This window comes from Ursus americanus, chromosome 3, assembly GCF_024610735.1.
Source record: "Ursus americanus isolate L20-20 chromosome 3, mUrsAme1.1.p, whole genome shotgun sequence".
In the NCBI taxonomy this organism is placed as follows: domain Eukaryota; kingdom Metazoa; phylum Chordata; class Mammalia; order Carnivora; family Ursidae; genus Ursus; species Ursus americanus.
Genome location: NC_142129.1, coordinates 65982061 through 66004380, shown reverse-complemented (window position 1 = coordinate 66004380; position 22320 = coordinate 65982061). Strand labels below are relative to the sequence as shown.

The 22320-nt window shown below is 42.4% G+C and overlaps 1 protein-coding gene across 2 annotated transcripts in view; it reads right to left on the bottom strand.

Annotated features, from left to right (window-relative positions):
* SLC25A13 (solute carrier family 25 member 13) overlaps positions 1–16691 on the bottom strand; it is a 173149-nt gene extending 156458 nt beyond the window's left edge. Inside the window, exon 1 of one of the 2 annotated variants that reach the window (XM_045793200.2) lies at positions 16487–16691. In XM_045793200.2, the coding sequence (XP_045649156.1) occupies positions 16487–16501 (15 nt within the window). In that variant the 5' untranslated portion in view covers positions 16502–16691. The remainder of the gene's footprint in view (positions 1–16486) is intronic. The other variant, XM_045793201.2, reaches the window with a different exon arrangement.
* Between the last annotated feature and the right edge of the window lie 5629 nt (positions 16692–22320).

Sequence of the window (22320 nt, the reverse complement as noted above, 5' to 3'; positions counted from 1 at the left end):
CGGTGAGGCCCTGGAAGGCACTCCTGGAAGCTCGACCTGAAGTCTGTTTCTTAGCCTTCCCAACAAATTCTGTAAGCCACTTAATACCCTGTAATAAATCTCCCTTGGCCTAAACTAGCTAGAGTGGATTCTGTTCTCTGCAAGTGAACCTTGACTGATACAATCAGTAACAGCAAAAGAAAGTTTGGAATTCCCCAAAACCACAGTTAGCATTAACAGAAGAAGAAGAATGAGGTGTCTCATCAAATTGAAGAAAAATAATTTTTTATTGAATTCACTGAGTCACTCATTCCTCAGCCTACAGTTTCCCTAAGTTCTAATAGATGAAGAACAGTGACTATGAAAAAGTTACTGCAACATAAATTAGTACAGAGACAAGATGCCTTGTTAAGCATGCTTCAAACTAGAGCCTTTCTGTGTAATCAACCCTCAAAAGTTCACATCACTCAACAGTTGCCTTATGAGGCACCAGATACCACAAATGTTAACCCGCCAAGTAATTACACAAACGGGTCATGTCAGGGGTGCTGGAGATGTTTATCAGAAGGATTCAGCAGCTTGTGAAGTGTGTTGGATTTAACTCTGCACTGGTGTAGACAAACATGAAACAATGATAAAGCCATCACCATTACAATTCTGTATTAAGAAGTAAGAGTGTAACGGTTAAGAAATGAATGGTGGTATTTTAGCTGTGGGTTCTGTGATGCTAAAATAACTTTAAACACACTAATTTTAGATTTTATTATTATTGTTATTAAGCTAAAGCTAACATTCCAGTAAATGTTCCCAAGAGTAAAAATTTGACAAGAGACAGTATGAGTCTTTTCTAAAATAGACATTTTTCTGTTTAGATTTTCAACTCCTTATGGAGACAGAAGGTGTTTGCCCACCCTGACAAACGCAGACATCACCAAGTTCAGAGTAAAGATTTGGGTCCCAGTATATTACTAACCTGGTGACCCTGGACAATCAGTTAACATCTCCGAGTTAGTTTCCTCATCTATAAAATGGGCACAGTGACAAAATCTACTTATCTATTTCAGAAAGTTATCTTAAGGACCAATTAGAACCTCCACAGGAACCCCTGCTGACGCAGGAAAACCTGAACTGTGAAAGACAAACTGCTGGAGGCTCCGTGTGGACCAGACAGAGATTTAAAAACTCTAGGAGGACCCAGCCATAGGAGGACCTCCACATTTTTGTGAGTTTTACCTCTGGGAACTCAACCTGGTTCTCAGAGCGATTATGGGAGAACAAGCATTTTCACGTCTCACACAGGACAGGAAATAGCTATATTAATTTCAGTCGGGGCCCATTTTGAAGCAAGGAAAGTTACCAGGGATAAAGAGGGACATGATAGAATGACAAAGGTGTCAATTCTCCAACAGGATATTAACACTCTTCAGTGGAACAGAACAGAAAACCTAGGAAGAGACCTACATAAATATAGTCAACTGATCTTTGACAAAAGAGCAAAGACACCCTCTTCAACAAACGGTGCTGGAACAACTAGATATCCACATACAAAAAAAAACAAAAACAAAAACAAAAACAAAAAAACCACCTCTAGACACAGACCTTACACCCTTCACAAAAATTAACTCAAAATGGATCAGAGACCTAAATGTAAAACTCCTAGAAGATCAAAAAGGAGCAAACCTAGATGGTCTTGGGTTTGGCATGGATTTTTTAGATGTAGCACCAAGGCATGACCCATGAAAGAAAGAACTGAGAAGCTGGACTTCATTAAAATAGAAATTTCTGCTCTGCAAAAGACAATGCCAAGAAAATAAAAAGATAAGCAAAAGACTGGGATCAAGTACTTGCAAAAGAACAGCCAATTCAGAACTGCTACCCAAAATATACAAACAACTCTTAAAACTCAACAAGAAAAAAAAAAACAAAGAACCCAATACAAAAATGGGCCAAACGCCTTAACAAAAACCTCCAAGGAGGACGTACATACAGGACGCAAACACATGAAGAGATGCTCCACATCACCTGCCATCAGGGAAATACAAATCCAACCAACAGGATAGCCACACATGCCTGCCAGAACGGCCCAATCCCGAACACTGACACCGCCAAACGCTGGAGAGGATGTGCAGCAACGGGAGGACTCACGATCACTGACGGGAACGCAAAATGGTACAGGCATCGTCGAAGACAGAATGGCGGTTCCTTACAAAATTACATAAGCCTTACTATACAACCCACGTGTTGAAAACTTACGTCCACACAAAAACTTACTCGTGAATGTTTACAGCATTTTATTTATTCCTAATTTATTGAAAATTGGAAGCAACCAAGGTGTATTTCAGTGAATGGTTAAATAAACCATGGACATCCAGATATTGGAATATTATTCAGCACTAAAAAAAAGAGCTATGAAGCAATGGAAAGACGTGAAGGAAATTTAAATGCATATTACTGAGTGAAAAAAGCTAATCTGAAAAGGCTACATACTGTATGACTGCAACTATATGACTAAAAAAAGGCAAATGTATGATAGTAGTAAGATCAGTGGCTGCTAGAGGTGAAGGAGTAGGGAAGGAGCACAGGCAGAATACAGAGGATTTTTTTTTTTTAAGATTTTATTTATTTATTTGACAGAGAGAGACAGCCAGAGAGAGAGGGAACACAAGCAGGGGGAGTGGGAGAGGAAGAAGCAGGCTTATAGCGGAGGAGCCTGATGTGGGGCTCGATCCCATAACGCCGGGATCACGCCCTGAGCCGAAGGCAGACGCTTAACGACTGCGCCACCCAGGAGCCCCAGGATACAGAGGATTTTTAGAGCAGTGAAAATACCATGTATGATACTATAATGATGGATACATATCATTATACAATTTGTCCAAACCCACAGAATGTACACTACCAGGAGTGAACCCTAATGCAAACCAGGGACTTTGGTGATAATGATGTGTCAATGTAGACTGATCAATGCAATGCACGTGCCATTCTGAAGGAAAATAATGGGGAGAGCGTGAGTGCTTAGGGACAGGTGGTGTATAAGAAATCTCTGAGCCTTCTTTTCAATTTTGCTGTGAACCTAAAACGATTCAAAAATATTAAGTCTATTAAAAAAAAAGATCATGAGTAGCCAGGACAATCAAGATTAACTTAACTAGGGATGCCTGGGTGGCTCAGTCAGTTAAGCGTCTGCCTTCAGTTCAGATCATGATCCCAGGGTCCTGGGATGGAGCCCTACATGAGGCTCTCTGCTTGGCAGGGAGTCTGCTTCTCCCTCTGCCTCTATCCCTGCTTGTGCTCTCTCTCTGTCAAATAAATAAATAAAATCTTTAAAAAAAAAAAAAAAAAGATTAACTTAACTAGGTAGAGTAACTGGGGACACCCCTATATAATTTCCCTTTATTTTCAAAGAACCCTTGAAGCAGGTTGGATTCTCTTTCTTTACAGTTGAGAAAACTGCAGGTCACACAGGCTGATCTACCCCAAACCCCATGCCTATTCCACAGGGCCACAACCCAGGCAGTCAGATTACCTCAGAGCAGAGTTTCTCAATGTTGGCCCCAAAACCTACGTTTTGGGTCAGATCATTCTTTGTTATAGGGGTTGTCTGGTGCACTGCAGGATGTTTAGCGACATCCCTGGCAACCCCCCCTCCCAGATGAAACTACCAAAAATGTGTCCAGACATTACCAAACATGCCCTGGGGCAGAACTACCCCACCTTGAGTTAAGAACCATTGCCTTAGATGGTGCTGCCCATTCATGCAATGCAATCACCAGGCCCAGCACCAGGCACAGAGAACACAATCTCAAATAAACTAGAGACCCTGCCTCACGAGGGGGATGACGGACTGAGCAATGAGTGGTTGGTACAATGTGGGTGGAGATACGTGCTTCAGCAAATCAGAGTGGTGGCAGCACTAAAATTGTAATTTTGCTGGAGTCCGGGGTTGCAGAGGTAAAGTCTCTGGAGCCGGATTGTTCATTATTGATGATGGCAATTAACAGTGACCAGGTACTTTTATTGGGTCCTTAACTCTATGGTAGGCATGGTGCTAAAAGGCTTTATATCTGACCTCATTTAAACATCACTAAAACTATTTAAAGTGAAGAGTCATTACTATCACCATTTTCCAGATGAGGAAACTGAAGCTGTAAGACTCTAAGTCTTAAGTGAATAGGTAAATCACGGAGCCAGAAATGATCCAAGAGCCCAGGTTGTTTTGACACTAATTATAATACCTGGAGGATGTGCCAAAAATTTGGCAAGCAGGGATGGGGACTTTAAGCTATCCTTATGAAGGGTACCACTGGACAACACTGTAGCTGAAACTAATTTAAAATAAATTCTTTTTAAGTTGGCATTATGGTAACGTAAGTGCCCATGGTTCAGCAGAAGGCAGACCTGCCTAATGCAGAATATTATTCTCCAGTATTACAGGTTGAACTCAGTCGTAATTTTTTTTAAAGCATCAAGGTTACAGTATAATTAGGAACCAGCTGCAATTGTAATTACAGCTCCCAATATAATTTGTTACATATTAGCAAGTGTCAAATTACTACTGCTCCTTAAATGAATAAAAACTGATTGTGCTGTTCTGAAGACTGGGATGTATGTTCCTGATGGGGAACAAAGGAATATAAAAAGTATATGACATATTTATAATGTGCTGAAAGGTTCTACTTAGGAGATCACAAGTTGCTGGAGCCCAGATAATGTCATAGAAAGTTAAAATGGCTTCTGAGAAAGAACAGTTAACTTCATAAATGCAGAGGAAGAGAAAGCAGCAAATCAAATGACAATAGAAAAGTTGCTTCCACTAAATAGCACCTTACCTATTCAAAATTCCGCTGTGCACCAACATCGTCAAACTGAAGAATACTCAAAGACCCAGGAGGAAGCCGAAAGAAAAAGAACAGGAGCCCTCTGCACAGCCAGGCCCCTCATCCTAAAGACTGCACACAATCTCACTCACATGAGCCCTCCTCTGTCTTTCCCATAGTCCCCAGACTTCTGACATTATTCTGAGCAACTTCTCTGTGATTCCAAACGCACAGCCCACACTGCTACAAAGCTACCGATGTTGCAGGCCTGGCTCTGAGCTTTGCAAACACGAGCACACCGACCCAGGAAACAAATACAATGATGCCCCTTTTTATAAATCAGGAAACTGAGGTACAGAGTCCAAGATTCAACCATTATATTATACTGGCTTTCAGAAGAAAAGAGAGAACACAAGACTGAAAGAGCAAGCAAACCCAGAGATTAAAAGAAAATTAAGACACATCAATCAATTGCAATGCCTGGGCCTTACTTAGATGACAATTTTAAAAACTATTTTAAAAAATTATAAGAAATGGAGAAATGTGTAAAGTGCGTACAGAACAGATATTTGATCATACTGAAGAATCACTGAATTTTTTTTAGGTATAGTATTTTGGTTGTGCATTTTAAAAAATCTCTTTTAGAGATACACACTGATATTTACATACACAATGATAAGATGTTGGGAATTCGCTTGGAAAAATTCAGGGGGATGGAAGGAAGAGAGTGTGGTATGAATGAAATAATACCGGTCATAAACTGATAATTCCTGAAACTGGCTAGATAGGAACATGGGGGTTAATTTTACTTTTCTATTTTTTTGCACATTACGGAAAATTTCCATAATGAGAAGTTTAAAAAATGCTGCAGCTCTTTCAAGACCTAAGTCAAATGCCAATTCCTCCAGGAAGATGTTCCAGATTGTCCAATCAAATTCCCCTCACAGAATGCTACTTGCCCCTATTTTACAGGCCTTGCAATTGGACATTTAAATTTTCACCCTATCACTAACCAGCAATATGACCTCCTGTGTTCTCATTTGTTAGAGAGAGCGGGGAGGAGGGAGGGAAAGGACTGAATGAAAGTGGCGTAAGCTGGGCAGAATCTAGCAGTGCCTTGCTTCCCAGTTACTGGTACCCTTTCCATATTCCTATTCACAGCAGCTGAGCTGATGGAGTCATCAGAGGACAGCTGAGCCCCAAGGGGAGGCTCTCTTGGCTTTCTGAACTAATCGTATTTTCTCTTAAGAATCTAAGCCAACAAGGGTCCAGGCTGAGCTGGCAGCAGGTCATACTGGCTGGTGATGTGGCACTAGTGAAGGTTCATGACCTCCTGGGGTTGAACAACAACAAAAATTAAACTGGTTCCCTACTTTTCATCTTATATCAAAATAACTGAAGATAATTAGTAAATAATTTCAAAAAGAAAAGAGAGACTTATAAAGAGTACTAGAAAAACACAAGTGGTTTCTTACATAATATTAAGTGGGGAAGCCACGTTTAAACATGACAGACAGCCTAGAATCCATAAAGGAATCCATAAATGAAAAGATTATTAAATACATAACATAAACATTTTTAAAAATCAAAAGTGAGTATGAACCAGTTAAACATCAAACAACTACCAAAAAAAAAAAAAATGTGCAACAGACAGGGCAAAGGGCCAAGGTTCTTAATTTAAAAGTGCTCTTAGAACAAATCAATGTGAAAAGACAAATAATCCAATAGAAAACTGGACAAAGGTCAAGACCAGGCTCTTCTCAAACTGCTGGTGAACACCAAAATAGGGCTAACAAATCTCCAAGAACCACCAAAAAAGAGAACCAGGAGCTGAGCTTCTCCTGGTACTGAGCTGGGAGACAATGGAAAGAAGTAGAACCCTCAAACTCAGAGTCAATATCAACCTGCGATAAAAGAAGTGTGTGAATGCTCACAAGAAATCAAATTAGGGTACAGACGCAACGGGAAGACCATGTGAAGAAACGGGGGGGGGGAAGGCCATCTAAGAACTAAAGAGCAAATTCTAAATCTTGTCTCACCTTGCCAACCCTGACAACACCTTGATCTTGGACGTCTAGCCTCTGGATGTGTGAGAAAATACATTTCTGTTGCTGAAGCCACTCTGTCTCTGGTACTTTGTTATGGCAGCCCTGGCAAACCAATGCAGAATCATTAAGTATACACTCATTCAAGTTACACCAGTTAGACATTCTCTTGTTTATTTATTTTACTGTTTCGTTTATTTATTTTGGACCCAGGTTCAAGCACTGCATGTGTTTGTCACATCTCTTTGGAGGTCTTTAGCCTTTTCATTCACAACATTAACATTTTTGAAGTGAGACCAGAGGTCTTACAGAAAGTCCTACTTTCTGGATTTGTCTGATTGTTTCTCCAGGATTAGACTCAGATTCAACATTTTTAGCAAGAATTCTCCAAAAGTCATGCATGTTGTATACTTCCCACTGCACCACATCAGTGGGTTGGCAATGCTAGCTTGTCCCATTTCCTGATGATGTTAAATTGGATCGCAGATTGAGGCAGAGCCCTTCACTGTACAGGTACATTTTCCCCCTCCGTAATTAGTAATTTACAAGGAGGTACTCTGAGACAATGGGAATTCCAACAGTCTTTTACTGAAGAGTTTTAGCATCCATTGAAGATCCTTAATCAATTATTATTTTTACCTACAGGTTGTGAAATGATTTTTTTTTCCTTTTTCTAATTCTGTCAAGCCTTCTGCCTTTATTGGTTGGCATTCTTTGGTAAATAAGAGCTTTAGCTCCCACTCTCTGTCTCACTTTGACTTTTGTGGGATGAATACTATTCATTCACGGAATGCTAGTGTTGTGTGGGCTTGTTTTTTTTAATTCAATGTGTTACAGTCTATTTGCAATTGATTTGTTTTTATCATGGTAAAACATACACAAAACTTAACATTTTAACATTTTCAAGTGTACAATTCAGTGGCATTTAGTGTATGTACAATGTTGGACAACCACCAGCACTAATCATTTCATCATTCCAAACAAAGTCTATAGCCACTAATATCCAACTGATTTTAACAGCCATTATTTTTTGTAATAATTGTGAGACACACTCACTGTAATATGTATATGTACACACATACATGTGTGTGTTTAAAGAATGAAAATCATAATACACAAGAATGACTGTTAATATTAAAATTTAACCAATTCAAATAAACCATTATGCAAAAAGTTGTTGGAATAGAAAGGCAACATCCAAACCCACTGATCAAACATAACATCACAGGAAACAATCAAGAATTACGTGGCCCCTGACGTAGCACTCAGTACCAACTGCCAAATAACCTGAGAGAGGCACCCAGCACCCCTTATGAAGCATTCAAGCCAAAAACAAAAAACAAAAATTAAAAAACCCTAAACCTGATCAAGCCTCCCGATCTAACTATCACTTGTCAGAAAACACTGGGGACAGAAAAACACCAGGGGGATGCAATCAGCAAAATCCAAATCGTAGGAAAGTAAAGATGACCCAATTCCCTCATCAAATTAACAGCAAGGAAATAAAATAAGAGAGGCAGGAGAACCTACAGATTAACAGGATTTAAAAGGCAGATGCCTTGTGTGGCCTGTGTCTGAATCTTGATTAGAATAAACCAACCATAAAAAGCTATAAATTTAGGACATGGGTTTTAACATCGTGGCAGGTGCTTCAAGGAACGGTGTAATAAAACTAAGACCCCATTCCTAAGAACTAAAGAGAACTAAAAAAATAAAAAACTTAAAAAACCTCCCAAGCAACATAGAGAAATGACAAGAAACACTTCTGTCTCTGAGCTCTAAATTAAACAACAAACAAACAGGCTCCCTTTTACCCTCGGAGATACACTGCTGCCATAGCTTCATGGCAAGGAATGAGAACAGGGGTTCCATTCACAACCACTGTGAAGGATATCAGAAGGGAGCCAGCGTGAGGGAATACGGGAGAAGCTAGACAACAGCCAAGACCAAGGAGGCGTTAGCTGGCTAAAGAGATGTTCTATTCTGTAGGCAACATGAAACTACGCTGCGTAACGAGGTAAATTAACGAAGGCAATGTCATAGGGTGGTTACGTGCCTGGACTCTGAGCCCAGGCTGCTGGTCTTCAAATCCTAGCTTAGCCACTTCTAAGCTGTGCGCCCTTGGACAAATCATTTAACCTCTCTGTTCGCCAAGACACTTAAACACTGTTCAGATGAGTTTGCCCATCTGTATAATGGAGATAAGAACAGCACTTACATGTCATAGGATTATTGAGAAGATTAAATCCATGTTCAGAGGGCCTCAAACGGTGCCTGACTGTAAGTATTAAATAAATGTAACCTGCTGTTGTTATTGTTATTTCCATAACCTTTCTGAGCCTTAAGTTTCCCTGTCAAATGAAGCTACAATACCTTCCCTCTATGCTGTAGATGATTATAAATATAAAATAATGAAGTGTGGGTCTTCATGTTATCCGGTTATTTTAATTCCCGTAGACTGTGAGTTCTTGAAAACATGCCCAATAGCTTACTCGTTTTGGTAAGCCCAGTACAGTATGAGCTGGCAGGTGGTTGGTTCAACAACACACCTGAATGCATCTTTTAAAAACTGTTAAGTGTTATCCACGTGAACACAGTACTGCTATGAGCATGGCAGGAAGAGTGAACCTGAGAAGCTGCCTTTGACAGATCTGGACAGAATGGAGAGGGAAGTGAAGAGGACAGACCAAAGGCAAGACCAGCCTGGAAGCTATGACAACGCTGTAGCTAAAAAGTAATGAAGACCTGGACGTAAACGGGAGAGACAGGACACACCGGCTCCAAGGCAGTAGAAGCGTTTACTGGACCCCTATCTCTGTCCTCTTTCAAATTCCTGCGGATGGCCTTTCCTGGCCGTCCACAACAGGTGTTTAATTGAGCTTCTGGAAACTTTAACCAGTAGGAAAGTTAAGTTGCAGGCTGAAAGTGAGGAACGACCAACAAGATGAATTCAATTCTAGGTAAGCATAGTTGGAAATATCTTTGAGGCAGAAAAGTTGAGATTTCCAACAAACAGCTTGGGAGAGCTACCCGGACTAACTGACATGAAGCCATCACCTTTCAGAGGGAAGAGGATCTCGGGCCATCAACATTTCAGGGGAAAGCAGAAGGACAAAAAGAGGCCGCAAAGGAGAATAAGGAATAATGTGAGAGTTAAGAGGCCAACCACGAGAGGGGACATCATGAAAGCTGACGGAAGATGTTACAGGCAGGAAGGGGTGGAACATGGGGTCCCAGGAGGCCAGAAATAAGGAGGGCAGGCCAACAGTTTCAGAACTGGTGACCTTCAGGAGGGAATGTCAAAAAAGAGAAGAGGCACAAGTTCATTTTCAGGAACTTTAAGTATGGGTGGGTAGTTAAGAAATGGAGAAAAGTACAACCCTTGTACAATACTCATACATTCCCTTAAATAATAATTCAGGGATGTGTTCCAAAAATAATACCCTGACCCCAATGCAGAACCAAAATTAATCCTAAAACCCTAAAATTTATACTGGATTTTATCACTAAGTATTTAATTCTGCAAAACGTTGGACTAACTTAGAACCAATTTAAAAGGTGCTGCACCCTTGGCTTAGGAAGGCAGCTACATTTAATTACACAGTAATGAGAGTTCCAGACCAATATTCTTTAAACTTTAATGTGCATACAGTCCCCTGGGGATCTAGTTAAAATGCAGATTCTGATCCGACAGACTCTTTGGCCTGGGCTCAGTCCAAAAACGCTGCAATTCTAACAAGCTGCCCGGTAAACCAATGCTGCTGGTCCATGGACCAAAACTCCCAATAGCAAAGCTCCAGGAAGACCACTCCGAGAATCTGGCTAAGCAGCCACACTGGCTAGCCATTATGGTGAATGGATCAGATGCTTAAGAAAAGCACACTCTGTTTTGTTCAGGTAAGTCAAATAATGTCTATGTCCCCTAGTTTTCAGTTAGGTAATGTCCCACAGCCCGCAAAGACATCTCTCGGCCATCCTATAGCACTTTCTAACTCCCCAAGTGTTTGCACACGTTTTATTGCATCTGCTCATGACACACGTCACAGACAGTCCCTGCTTTCCACAGGGTGATACTAAGCACCCAGAGAAGTTAGACTTGCCCACACTGTCACCATCAGTGGAAGCAGCGGGCATATAACCCACTCCTGCCTGGCCAGCTCCTCACTAAACCAGAGCTAGGGACTTAAAAATACACGAACAAAATGTTCTTTGCAGCCTCTTTCCACTTAAGAAATCAGTTCTGAGCTCCTCTGCAGCTCAACCTACCACTGTGACCAGACTCAGACATATGAGAATCACGAGTCTAACTGGGAAAAACTTCTAAACAGGCATCTGGGGCTACAAGCCTATTCAAATCAGGCTTATGATGGGGTTCAGAATCCCTGCACCAAACGCAGCACCTTGGCATATGGAATGTCTGAGGCCGAAGGAGTCTGAGAAAACAGTAGAAGCAGGAAGGTCACTCTGACCTCCTCCCCCACAATCCTCTTTCCTAAAATCAGTCATGTATCTCCCATGTGAAGGGTACCCTCCCTGTACCAGGAGAAGGAAAGACATTCTTATCACGAGAGATGGGGAATGGGGACCCAGACAGCTGTACAAACAAACCTCGTTAAACTAACCCTTGTCTTCTAGTTACTTCTTCATCATTTACTACTCCTGGCCCAAACCCCTTCGTCTCAATTCTTTACATGTCCACTATTTCTCTGTCTAAAAGGAATAAAAGTTTCCTGCCCTGGTCACTTCTCTGGGTCTTCATTCTCTTGTGAAGACTGCCATATACAGGTAAAAAGTCAATAAAATTTGTATGCTTTTCTCCTGTCAATATGTTTTTGTCAATTTAATTTTCAGATCCAGCCAGGGACCCCTAGGAGAGTCCAGAAAAACTTTTTCCTCCCCTACACTTACTTATACAATTTCTTACAAACTGTACTGTACAAGTCTTATGCAACAGACATTTTACCATAGAACAGTAAGTGTATCTTGAAATATCTGACTCTTGTATCAAGTCAACAATTTTCATGGATAACATGTGGAAACTGTGACTACATGTGGAAATCAAGACAAAGCTACCAGCCTAATAACAGTCATTAAATAGAGTGGTTTATTTAGGTTAAATTACTAAGAATTTCAACACTGCCAACTCTGCTATGTTGTCAGCACCTAAAGTCAAAAGGAACCATCCAGGCTTATTTTCACTCACGCAACTGCACAGCAAATTTCCAAAGGAAATGGTTGAGTATGAGTACTCTATTCTTGTAAACGTTTCCAATCAACAAACCAGACCACCACGCTACAAATCAACCACTGGGAATAATTCTGAGGTAACAGACCAGAGCCACCATTAATTAGGCCGATTTAACCCAACAAGACAGTCCGGTTAAACAGGCCATGAAAACAGAGCGAGCTCAGTTGTTGTTAAAGACATCATTGCTAAGGGAATTCTATCACTGCGGCGAGGGCACAGCCCCCTTAATCCCCAGGAAAACCAACACGCATCTGCAGAGTCACACATTCCTCTGCTCCAAGACCCACCCGAAGGCATCCTGGCAGGAAGGATGGGTGTTTACAAAGCAGCAAATGCTGAGGGTAGGAAGAAACCATGGTCGTAGGCCTTATCCTCACAGAGAGTGGAAAACACAGGGTGGAATGACTCCATTTAAGAACCAAACAAAAGCAGAGGCTGCGCTAGGACAAAAGGTCAAAGCAGCAGAAGGAATCAGAGCCCCTCCAGCAGTCTCATGAAGAACTCCATATCCAAACAGACCTGTGCCCTACCTTATATGTTGACTTTCAACCCCTCCCACCACACCCACCCCACAGTTCCCTATTGGCTGACCAACACCTGTAAGGTGTGTGGCCTAACTGGAGAACACCCACAGCACAGGGGCTCCAAACTAGGTCGGCCAGGGCAAAGGCTGCCAGACCAAGGTCACTCTGCAACATGTCTCTGCCTTTCACTTGCTGTTTCTTATCACTGGAATGGGTCTTCCCTCTTTCCCCCAACCACTCCTGCTGAAATACCACCTCCTACCCCCACAGAAAAGGTCTTCTTCCCTGATGCTCCTATAGCCCTTATTATGGCACTAACCCTACTTAGGGAATTTCCATGAGAGGAGTCAGCCTGTAGTATGGTTGTGGTTTTCCTGAAGGCCCAAACAGAGACTAATTCATTTTCATATCTCAGTTTAGCCACATTTGGAACATCAGAAAGAACACAATACGATCATGGCAACAACTCACCCAAGAATGGAGTATCAATACTAAGTATACTAGTCCTACAGACCAAATTTTCATTATTATTAATGCTTTAATTTGTCTCCAAATTTCTTTCTTTTAGTTCCTGGCTAATTTTACACAAATTATTGGTCCATGTCCAGTTTTGTATTTGAACATCTCTCATGCCTGAACTTGAGTGAGCATTCTCTAACTTTTAGCAGTTTCATTTAGTTTCACTTCATCATCATTAATATACAAACTCAACCAATGACCAAGAAGGAATGTTCGCTACAACCAAATGGGGGTGAAGGGGAAGGAGAGGTTTTCCCCTCTATTACTACTTTTTAAAAATACATTTTTTGTGGAGTTGCATGAAATATAATTTTAAAGACTCATCTGCATTTTAATACATGTGGGGCAGTGCTTGGAAGTTTTTAAAAGAAATCCTGAAAACAACACAAATAGTACAGGCAGACCACTTACCATTTACCATATAGCAAGGGAACCCATAAGGATTATTCTTATAAAAGTAGGCAGAACAAGAAAATGGAAGCTTTTTTAGTTTGTCTCAAAATACTAAGAGTTAGATCAATGTTACATCGTGAAAAAATGAATACCTTTTGCATTGTTATGCAGAAGCCTTCATGCAGAAATCAAAATAAAAGCAGGCCAAAGACGAGATTCTTGGCCTTCCTATTTGAACTACTTAAAGGATGAGGGACATGAACAATTCATTACATTTGGAAAAAAAAAGACCAAGGAAACTCAGAATAAAGAGATCAAGAAACTGCTAGGTATGGCTAAGTTCATCCAGAAAATATCAATTCTGCCTAATTAAATACTCAAATAAGTCATCACAGTGAGTGCTGGAATTCACCTATAATTGTTGAGTTTCAGACTCTTGGCCCAACCTCAGAGACATTCCATTTATGTGGGCTCTCTCCTAGGCATGCTCTTCATGTTTTAAGAGGGGATGTCAATCCTACTTCTAAATGAGACTGTCCAGCCTATAGCTCTGTGTTCAACCCAGCAACATGGAATAACTGCATTCCAGGAAAAAGCAAAGAGCACAGCCTTTTACTTGGGCTGCCCAGCACTAACCAGTAGCCGACACAATCACCCTGCAAGGATAGTGTTCAAAGGCAACTAAATAAGAGACTTTCTTGGACTAAGGTAGACCAGCACAGCTCATTTTGGGAACTTTTAAGACTACATTTTTTACTGCACTTCCCTGAAGCTACAATGAGCGACACTATAAGAAATGGCCTTATGGAAACCACAGACATATATTTGCGGTCATGAGCTAGTTTTGAATGCAGTTCACTCACAGCATAAAAAGGACATGGGGAGAAACTACCCTCCGTACAAGGAGACCTCTCTCTCAAGTAACTGACCTCACTGATCATTTCCTCTTTACTTTGGCTGCTAGAAAATTCAGTCACCTCTAGCAAGTACATCCTTGTTTTCCACTAACTTTAGTCCTGGCTGTGTCTTACTTTCCCTTTATCCTGTTTTTCTCATCTGCTCTGACTTGATGTTGATGTCTTGTTGGATTGTAAATATATGTATGTATATATGACATGAGCCATCAGAAATCCTGAAAAGAGGCAAGGCAAAAATGAATAAATAAGCAAAAACACAAGTTTCCTAAGAGCAAAAATGAAATGTTTCATTTTCCCTCTCATACTTGGCTAAAATTCAACTGCACTTATTGCCATGATGTGACAGCTGCATAAAGATACAACCAAAAAGTTAAATGTTTCCATGTCACTTATTGACTTCATACTAGTTAATGATCCTTTTCTTATACTCCACTTATATGCACATTCTTCAAATTAGGTTCCTCAATATTTTTATCTCCAAATTAAGTAAAATTATTTAAATCATCTGCAGATATAAAAATAAATGAATAAATAAATAAAGTACGGGAATCTACTTTCACCTACTCTGCTGGAAGAAGTCACCCAGAGGGAACACATTCATATGAAAGCCTTGTACTCTGACTGCATATAAATTTAATGCAAAGAAAAGGTCAAGGGCTACTGAGTTTGAAAGGGTTAACGTAGTTTCCAAAAATGAATACCAGGGATCCTCAAAGAATCGGCCTAAAATAGTTATCTATGCCCATATGTTCACACACGCACATAAATACACTCATGCATACACCCAAGACCACACTCCTGAGGATGGAACTCAAGAGTAATTACAGAAAAGAAAAAGGCCACATAGGCCACATAGTCTAGGAACATGAAGAAGTCTGCAGATTTGGGGAGCCTGGAGAAACTTAAGTCATAGAACAGCATTTAAATATATTTGTCTGCTTACAATTTCCATTGCAAATGTGATTAGTTTGCTTGAATAAATAGGAATATGATGTGTTGGCCATGTTTTCCTCTTGAGGGTTATCACAGAGTTTTGATTAAGGACAAATGTTTGAAATGTTGGGTATATTTAAGTTCACTGCACTTAAAATGAACTAAGAAGTTGTATAGGCTTGATTAAAGGGCTGCCTTCGTGAACTTAAAATTAAAAGCAATAAATTCCAATGATTCAAGTGATTGGGACTAAATATGGTATTCTGTCAGAAAAGTTGAAATGGAGTCCAAAGAGGCTGAAATGGTGTCCAGGTTTCAAGAAACGGTGAAAGAGGAAAGGTCAAGCTGTCGGAGTTGCCTTTCCTCTGGGTTAGTGAATGATTCACATTACGCAGAATTCCTTTTAAGTAAAACTTCACAAGAGTTACAAGCTCCCAAGACAATCTGTTTTGTCATTTCTAAAAAGAAGCCTCTCAAACGCTCAGAGGCCAGTACGTAAGTGTTGTCAGATGGGGAGAGGGGGTTGAAGGATGAGAAGTGAGGGCGGGATGAGGGTCCTCTTGAGTTTTTATACACGCGCGCGCAGGCCAACTACTCCGAACAGCCTCCAAAACGGAAGTCAAGGTGACTTCCCCACCCGCGGGAGGGCGGAGCCTTTGAAACCTAATAGGTTCGGGCTTCAGGCCGGGCTCTGCCGCCGGGAAGCAGCCCGAGTCAACAACAACCAGGGTAGAAGCAGGTGCGCTCTGGGGTGGCGGAGGGGCCCAGATGAACCCGGGCCCTCCCCCGCCCCGGGCCCACCGGGTTTCCCCAAGCCGACCTTGGCTCAGCCCGCAGGACGCCAACCAGGCACCGACTCCCCTCCCGGGCCAAGTGGGAGGGTTCAGCCGGCAAAGTTTCTACCGCAAGGTCGGGCCTCCGTCCCCGCACGGGCCACATGCGCTGCCCGGGAGGAGCGGTCACCTCCCTGCTCCCGCAAGGTGAAACAGCTGCCCCGGGCCCCTGTTTGTTTTCCACGTTGCATCAACTCGGCACGTGAACGCCGGAGGCTCCCGAGCCGCGGGGCCCCGGCCGGCCGGCACGCTCCCCGGGGCAACGGGCCGACGCTTACCTTGGCGGCCGCCATGCTTCGCCCCGGGTGCGGGCGGCTGCAGGACCCTCTTGGCGGCTAGCTGGCACTGTGGGCCCCGGCGGCTCACTTCCCGTCCCGGCGGCAGTGGGGGTGACGATACAGCCCGGCAGCGTGCGCGCCCGGCCTGCCTCCCCACGCCCTCCCGCCGGCGCGGGTCATGCGGGCGCCGCCAGCCCATTGGCTGCGCCCGGCCCGGGCCGCCCGGGCGCGCGTGATCCGACGGCCTCTGCCCTGCGGCCGGGGCGGGCCCGGGTCCGGGGGCGGTGGACGGGGCGCGCGCACGTGACCCGGGCTGCGCTGTCCAGCGGCGGCCTACCTGGGTGCCTAGGGCCCGGGACGCCCAGGCGGGGCGCGAGCTGGCGTCCTGGGGGTAGGTGACCTGACGAGGCAAGCTGCCGACTTCGACCGGAGCCGGCCGTACCAGGGGCTCCTCCAGGGCGGGTGAGACCCGCATGGAGGGGCACACAGCTTGACGAAGTGGAGAACTCCACTAGGTCCACTGTTCAGCCAGATTTTCCTTGTCGGTTCGATTTCGAAGGGGCTCCACTCTGCACCATCCTAGAATGTGTCCAAAGGCATTGGCCGAAAGGAAGATAGCAAAGTAATATCGCTGGCAAATTACTTTGAGGCCAAATCTGTAAACTCTAAGTACCAAACAGGTATATATAGTGCAGAACATAGTATTTGTGAGGCTACTTCCTTTCAGCCCTGCTTATTAGGATGGTAGAGGTCAAAGAACCGCCCCCCCCCCCCGAATAAAGGCCCTGCTAAAATAAGTAAGTCAAAATTTTAATGGAAAAATTAAATGTATAACCTCCGGAGATCTTACCTCTTTATCAAAATGCCATTCGTCTCTGCCATGAAAATTTATAATTAAGGCAATGGTGGTCAGAGAAAAAGGCTTTAAATGTTTTTTGGCTTATGGATATAACCTTTCAGCAAAAGTGTTTACTAATTATTTTAATTAATCAACACCAATTGAGTGCCTACATGTGCCAAGCACTGTGTTAGAAACTGGGAACACCAAAATGACTTGAAAGATGGTCTCAGGCCTTAAAGACCTTAAGGGCTAGTGAGGAGGCAGACACATAAATAGTTAACTTTTATATAAATAACCTGTTAAGGCAACAGCCCGTTCCCAGGACACCATGGGAACGCTGAGGACTCTGGGAGTACTGTAGGGCAGATGATGCCTAAGCTGAGTGCAGAAAAGTGGCTGTGTATTAGTTCCGTGGGGTACAGGGGAAGGGTTTTCCAGCCGGAGAAAAGAAAGAGAATAGGCAGGAGGCCCAGAAATTGCTGGAGAACCACCGCAAGTTATGAAAGTAGTTGTTCATGAGAGGTGACTTGAGCTGTGGGACTGGTGGATGAAGGGTCTGGATGGACAAGTGGGGACCGTGTCATGGAGGGCGTTGCTGCAGGGTGTGCACTGTAATTGAAGGGCTTTAGAGAGGGATGTGGTGTGGGAAGTTTTACAATATAGATGGGTCACTCTGCTTGCAGTGTGGAAGATGGGGCAATACTGAACTATTGGTATAGTCAGACAAGACAGGCTGAGGGCCTGAAACTAGAGATGGGATGGGGCTAAAAGAATATATAGGAGGTTAACTTAGTCACCTGCGATGACTAATTATACGTGGGGGTAGGAGAGAGAAAGGGAGTCATCCTGTCTTGCACCTTCATCCCTGGTATAGGGATGTTGGAAAGACACCAGAGATCAGTAATACAAAAGGAGTGTTTTGAGGTGCGTGTCTTTTTGTAAGAGGAGTATGTGCAATATACAGATTACCTTGTAAAAGCCAGAAAAATAAGCATTTCAAAAAAGGAGCTATTGATTAACATACTATCAAGAGATCTAACAGAGCCCTGAAGAACTTGAACATGTTCGTAGGCAGAGGAGAAAGACCACACAGAGTGAAAAAATAAAAACAAAAGCAAAAAGGAGAATTGACAGAGAAAAGAATGGCAGGGGATGAGCCTAAAGCTCATGGGGAGAGGTGGCCTCAGCTGCTATGAAGGAATTTAAGAGGTACAGAGAAGATGCAACCTCATGTAATCAAGATCACATCACATACTGCGTATGTATTTTTAAGGGCATCGCTGAAGCTCTCCTTTTATAATGTAGATGAACTTTAAAAAATTTAAATGTGGTTTAAATCTATCTTAACCAGTCTTAAGTGTATGGGTCAGTCCTGTTAAGCACTTTCACATTGTTGTGCAGTCAATCTCCAGAACTCTTTTCATCTTGCAAAACTAAAACTCTATGCTTATTAAACTGCTACTCCCAGTCTTCCCTCCCCCGCAGCCCCTGGCAACCAACCACCACTCTACTTTCTGTCTCCATAAATTTATGGCTACTCTGAGTACCTCATAAAAGTGGAATCATATAGTATTTGTCTTTTTGTGACTGGCTTACTTGATTGAGCATAATGTCCTCAAGTTTCATCCATGTGGCAGCGTGTATCAGAGTTTTAAGATGCTTTAAGACTGGATAATATTCCCTTAACTTTTAAAGAAAAAAAAAATAGAAAAAGAATCAAGAATCTGTTAGATTTTCTCTAGAAATCTTGGAGAATTTAGGAAATTATAGTAATGACCAAAAAAGAAAAAAAATCACTCAGAATCCTACCACAAGAGTTAGCCACTGTTAAACATTTTACTTTATTGTCTTCAAGTCTTGATGTCTCTATGTGCTTTTGTAGAGAGAGTTACGTATTTTTAATTTTATTCAGTTTTTTATTTTAATTCCAGTATACTTAATATACAGTGTTATACCAGTTTCAGGTATACAATAGAGTGATTCAACAAATCTATATATTACTCAGTGCTCATCATGATAGGTTTTCAAAAAGAGTCATATTTTTAAATTTAAATACAAGGTGTCTTGTTTATAAGTTTCTTATGGCTGCTCTAACAAATACACCACATAGTTGGTGACTTACAACAGAAATTTATTCTCTTACAATTCTGGAGATCAGAATTTCAAAATGAGTCTTAAGGGTCTAAAAATCAAGGTATCGGGGCGCCTGGGTGGCACAGCAGTTAAGCGTCTGCCTTCGGCTCAGGGCGTGATCCCGGCGTTATGGGATCGAGCCCCACATCAGGCTCCTCCGCTATGAGCCTGCTTCTTCCTCTCCCACTCCCCCTGCTTGTGTTCCCTCTCTCACTGGCTGTCTCTATCTCTGTCGAATAAATAAATAAAATCTTTAAAAAAAAAAATCAAGGTATCAATAGGGCTGTGCTTTCTCCAGAAGATTTAGGAGAGAATCTGTTTCTTTACATTTCCCGGGGGCTCACAGCCCCTTCTTCATCTTCCAAGACAACATACATAGCATCTTCTGTGTCGGACTCTGCTTCCCTCATGTGGCCTCTTCCGTCTGAGAAATCCCTCTTCCTCCCCCTTATAAGGACACTTACTGTGGCATTTAGAGCCAACCCAGATAATCCAGGATAATCTCTCCACCCTCCAGATCCTTAATCACATCTGCAAAGTCTCTGCCATGGAAATCAACATCCATAGGCTCTAGAATTTAGGATGTGGACGTCTTTTGGGAAGCTATTAGTTTACCTACAAAACCTACCACACTATGGATGCAAGTGTATCCACATATGGATGAAAGTGAACTTCGACTTATATTTGGTGTCAGACTCAGTTTTTAAGCTTCTTCCTTCATTCTAGAATTTCCCAAAATATGAAAGTTTCAAAAAGTTCCCAAAATATGAAATTTTGAGTCACAAGCCCTGAAATAGGAAAGGTGGTCCTTGATTTCCTTGCACGCAATAGCATGATATGAAACATCATCTGAGAAGATAAAAGTGTAAGTTGCCTGGGCACCTGCCACTTTGCCACCTACCACTTCATCATGGCCTGACAGGCTTAGGTGCACACTTGATAAGTGACTTGTCTCATACTTATCCCTTCTCTCTGTTCCCAGACTGCTATCTTCCCTACCATTTAAAAGTCACTGACACTGATATTCTTATAAGAAGCCACAGAGACACACCAGGTGAAGGCCAGTGATAAAAAGGCAGAGATTAGTGAACCCCAGCTACGAGCCAAGGAATGCCAACAATCCAACAGCCACCATGAGAAACTAAGAAGAGGAAAGATAGGATTTTACCTGAGTCTCAGTGGGAGCATGGCTCTGCTTGATTTGATTGGGGATAATCACCTTGCCTGGGGGACTTGGCTCCAGAACTATGAAACAATAAATTTCTGTTTGAAGCCACCCAGTCTGTGGTACTTTGTTATAGCAGCCCAAAGAAACCACTGCAGGTCCCAAAGCCATCTACCTTGTAACACTGGGTGCCAACCTGGCCTCCTGGGAAAGCAGCCAATCTAGATCATGGGGAAAGTTCATGGGCTATGAAGGCACACAGCCTGAGCGTGAGCTCAAGCCCCAGGAATTCAGAAAAGTGAACAGCGTGTCCTGCTCTGAGCTTTCACCTGTCCCAGAGCAGCCACACCTTGTAGATGCCCTTTGACCATGCTCTTAAACTATCTAGTTTTCCTCAGCTCCCTGAAAAGCAAACAAGCCAACAAGAGGTAGCCCTACCACTACCAACCTGCTCCCAGATCCCACCATGCTGGAAAGGCTACTCCAGCAAGAATGCTTGCAAAACACATCATCTACCAGAAATTTTAGGCAGATACTAAAAATTGCAATATAATCCTCTGTATGGACTGCATTTTGCAAAGGTAATGCCAGAGCTGGTAAAGGACGTGTGCCAGAGCCAGGGAAGCATCATGAAATGAATAAATGAAGAGCTCCCAGGTTGACCTTGCACGGGACCCAGGACCTTCTAGAGCAGTCATTTGTTTTGGGAATCCTGCCAAGTATCAGATCAAGCATGATAAGCCTTCCCTGAGAGTGGGCTAAAGGTCGGAAATGAATATGACCTAGCTTCTTAGGAGATGGAAAAGAGAAAGCTGTGTCAACATTTTTAGAGTTAAAAAGGAAGGAAGGGGAGGGAGGGAGGGAGTCAAGATAGGGAAACAAGACATCTTGAGAAAGTGTAATTGAAAACAAATCCCCAAAGTTTTGAGATAGGCTCTGAAAGCAACCCCTTGAACAGCGAGTTGCTGAGACCACAGCAAGTACACACAAGCATGTGAACACTTGCCCCCACAGGTAGACCTTCAGTTTCACCGAATATAAGATGCGAGCATTGAAAGTTACCCAAAAATGGAAATAGGGGCTATAGTAGCAACTACCAATGGTCTGCTGGGGAAAAGGAATCACAATTACTAACTTTATATACAATTCATCATAATGTCCTGGTCAATAGCCAAATACCCCAATTCAGGGATAAATGACAAGACTCACAAGGACTCAAGTTACATAGAATTTTGTAGGTGGTAAAGAAAACCTCTAAAATCTGCTATAGCCACTATAAATTTGGGGATAAATTCACATTTCCAATTTCAATTCAAGTCCCCCAGGCTACAGTGTTTACCTATAAGTGTATCTAAATATGGTAGTGGGGTAACAGATGACACATAGTACCCCAAACAGTTATAAGCTAACAAGAGTTATGTGATTTCTCTGTAGCCTGAGAGCATAAAAGACTCTTTAGGTAAAATTCAGTAAAGAGCTGATACTTGACCAATATTCATGCAATTTTCATGCAAACTTATTTTCTCACAATTCTTGAGTTTAAAAGTCTGTGACCAAGTGTCAGCAAGGTTTGTGTCCTTAGAAGGGTTAGTAAATCCCCCTCCTTGATTTACAGATGGCTGTCTTTTGTCTGTGTCTTCACATGGTCTTCCCTGTGTGCATACCTGTGTCCTAATCTTCCCTTCTTATAAAGAT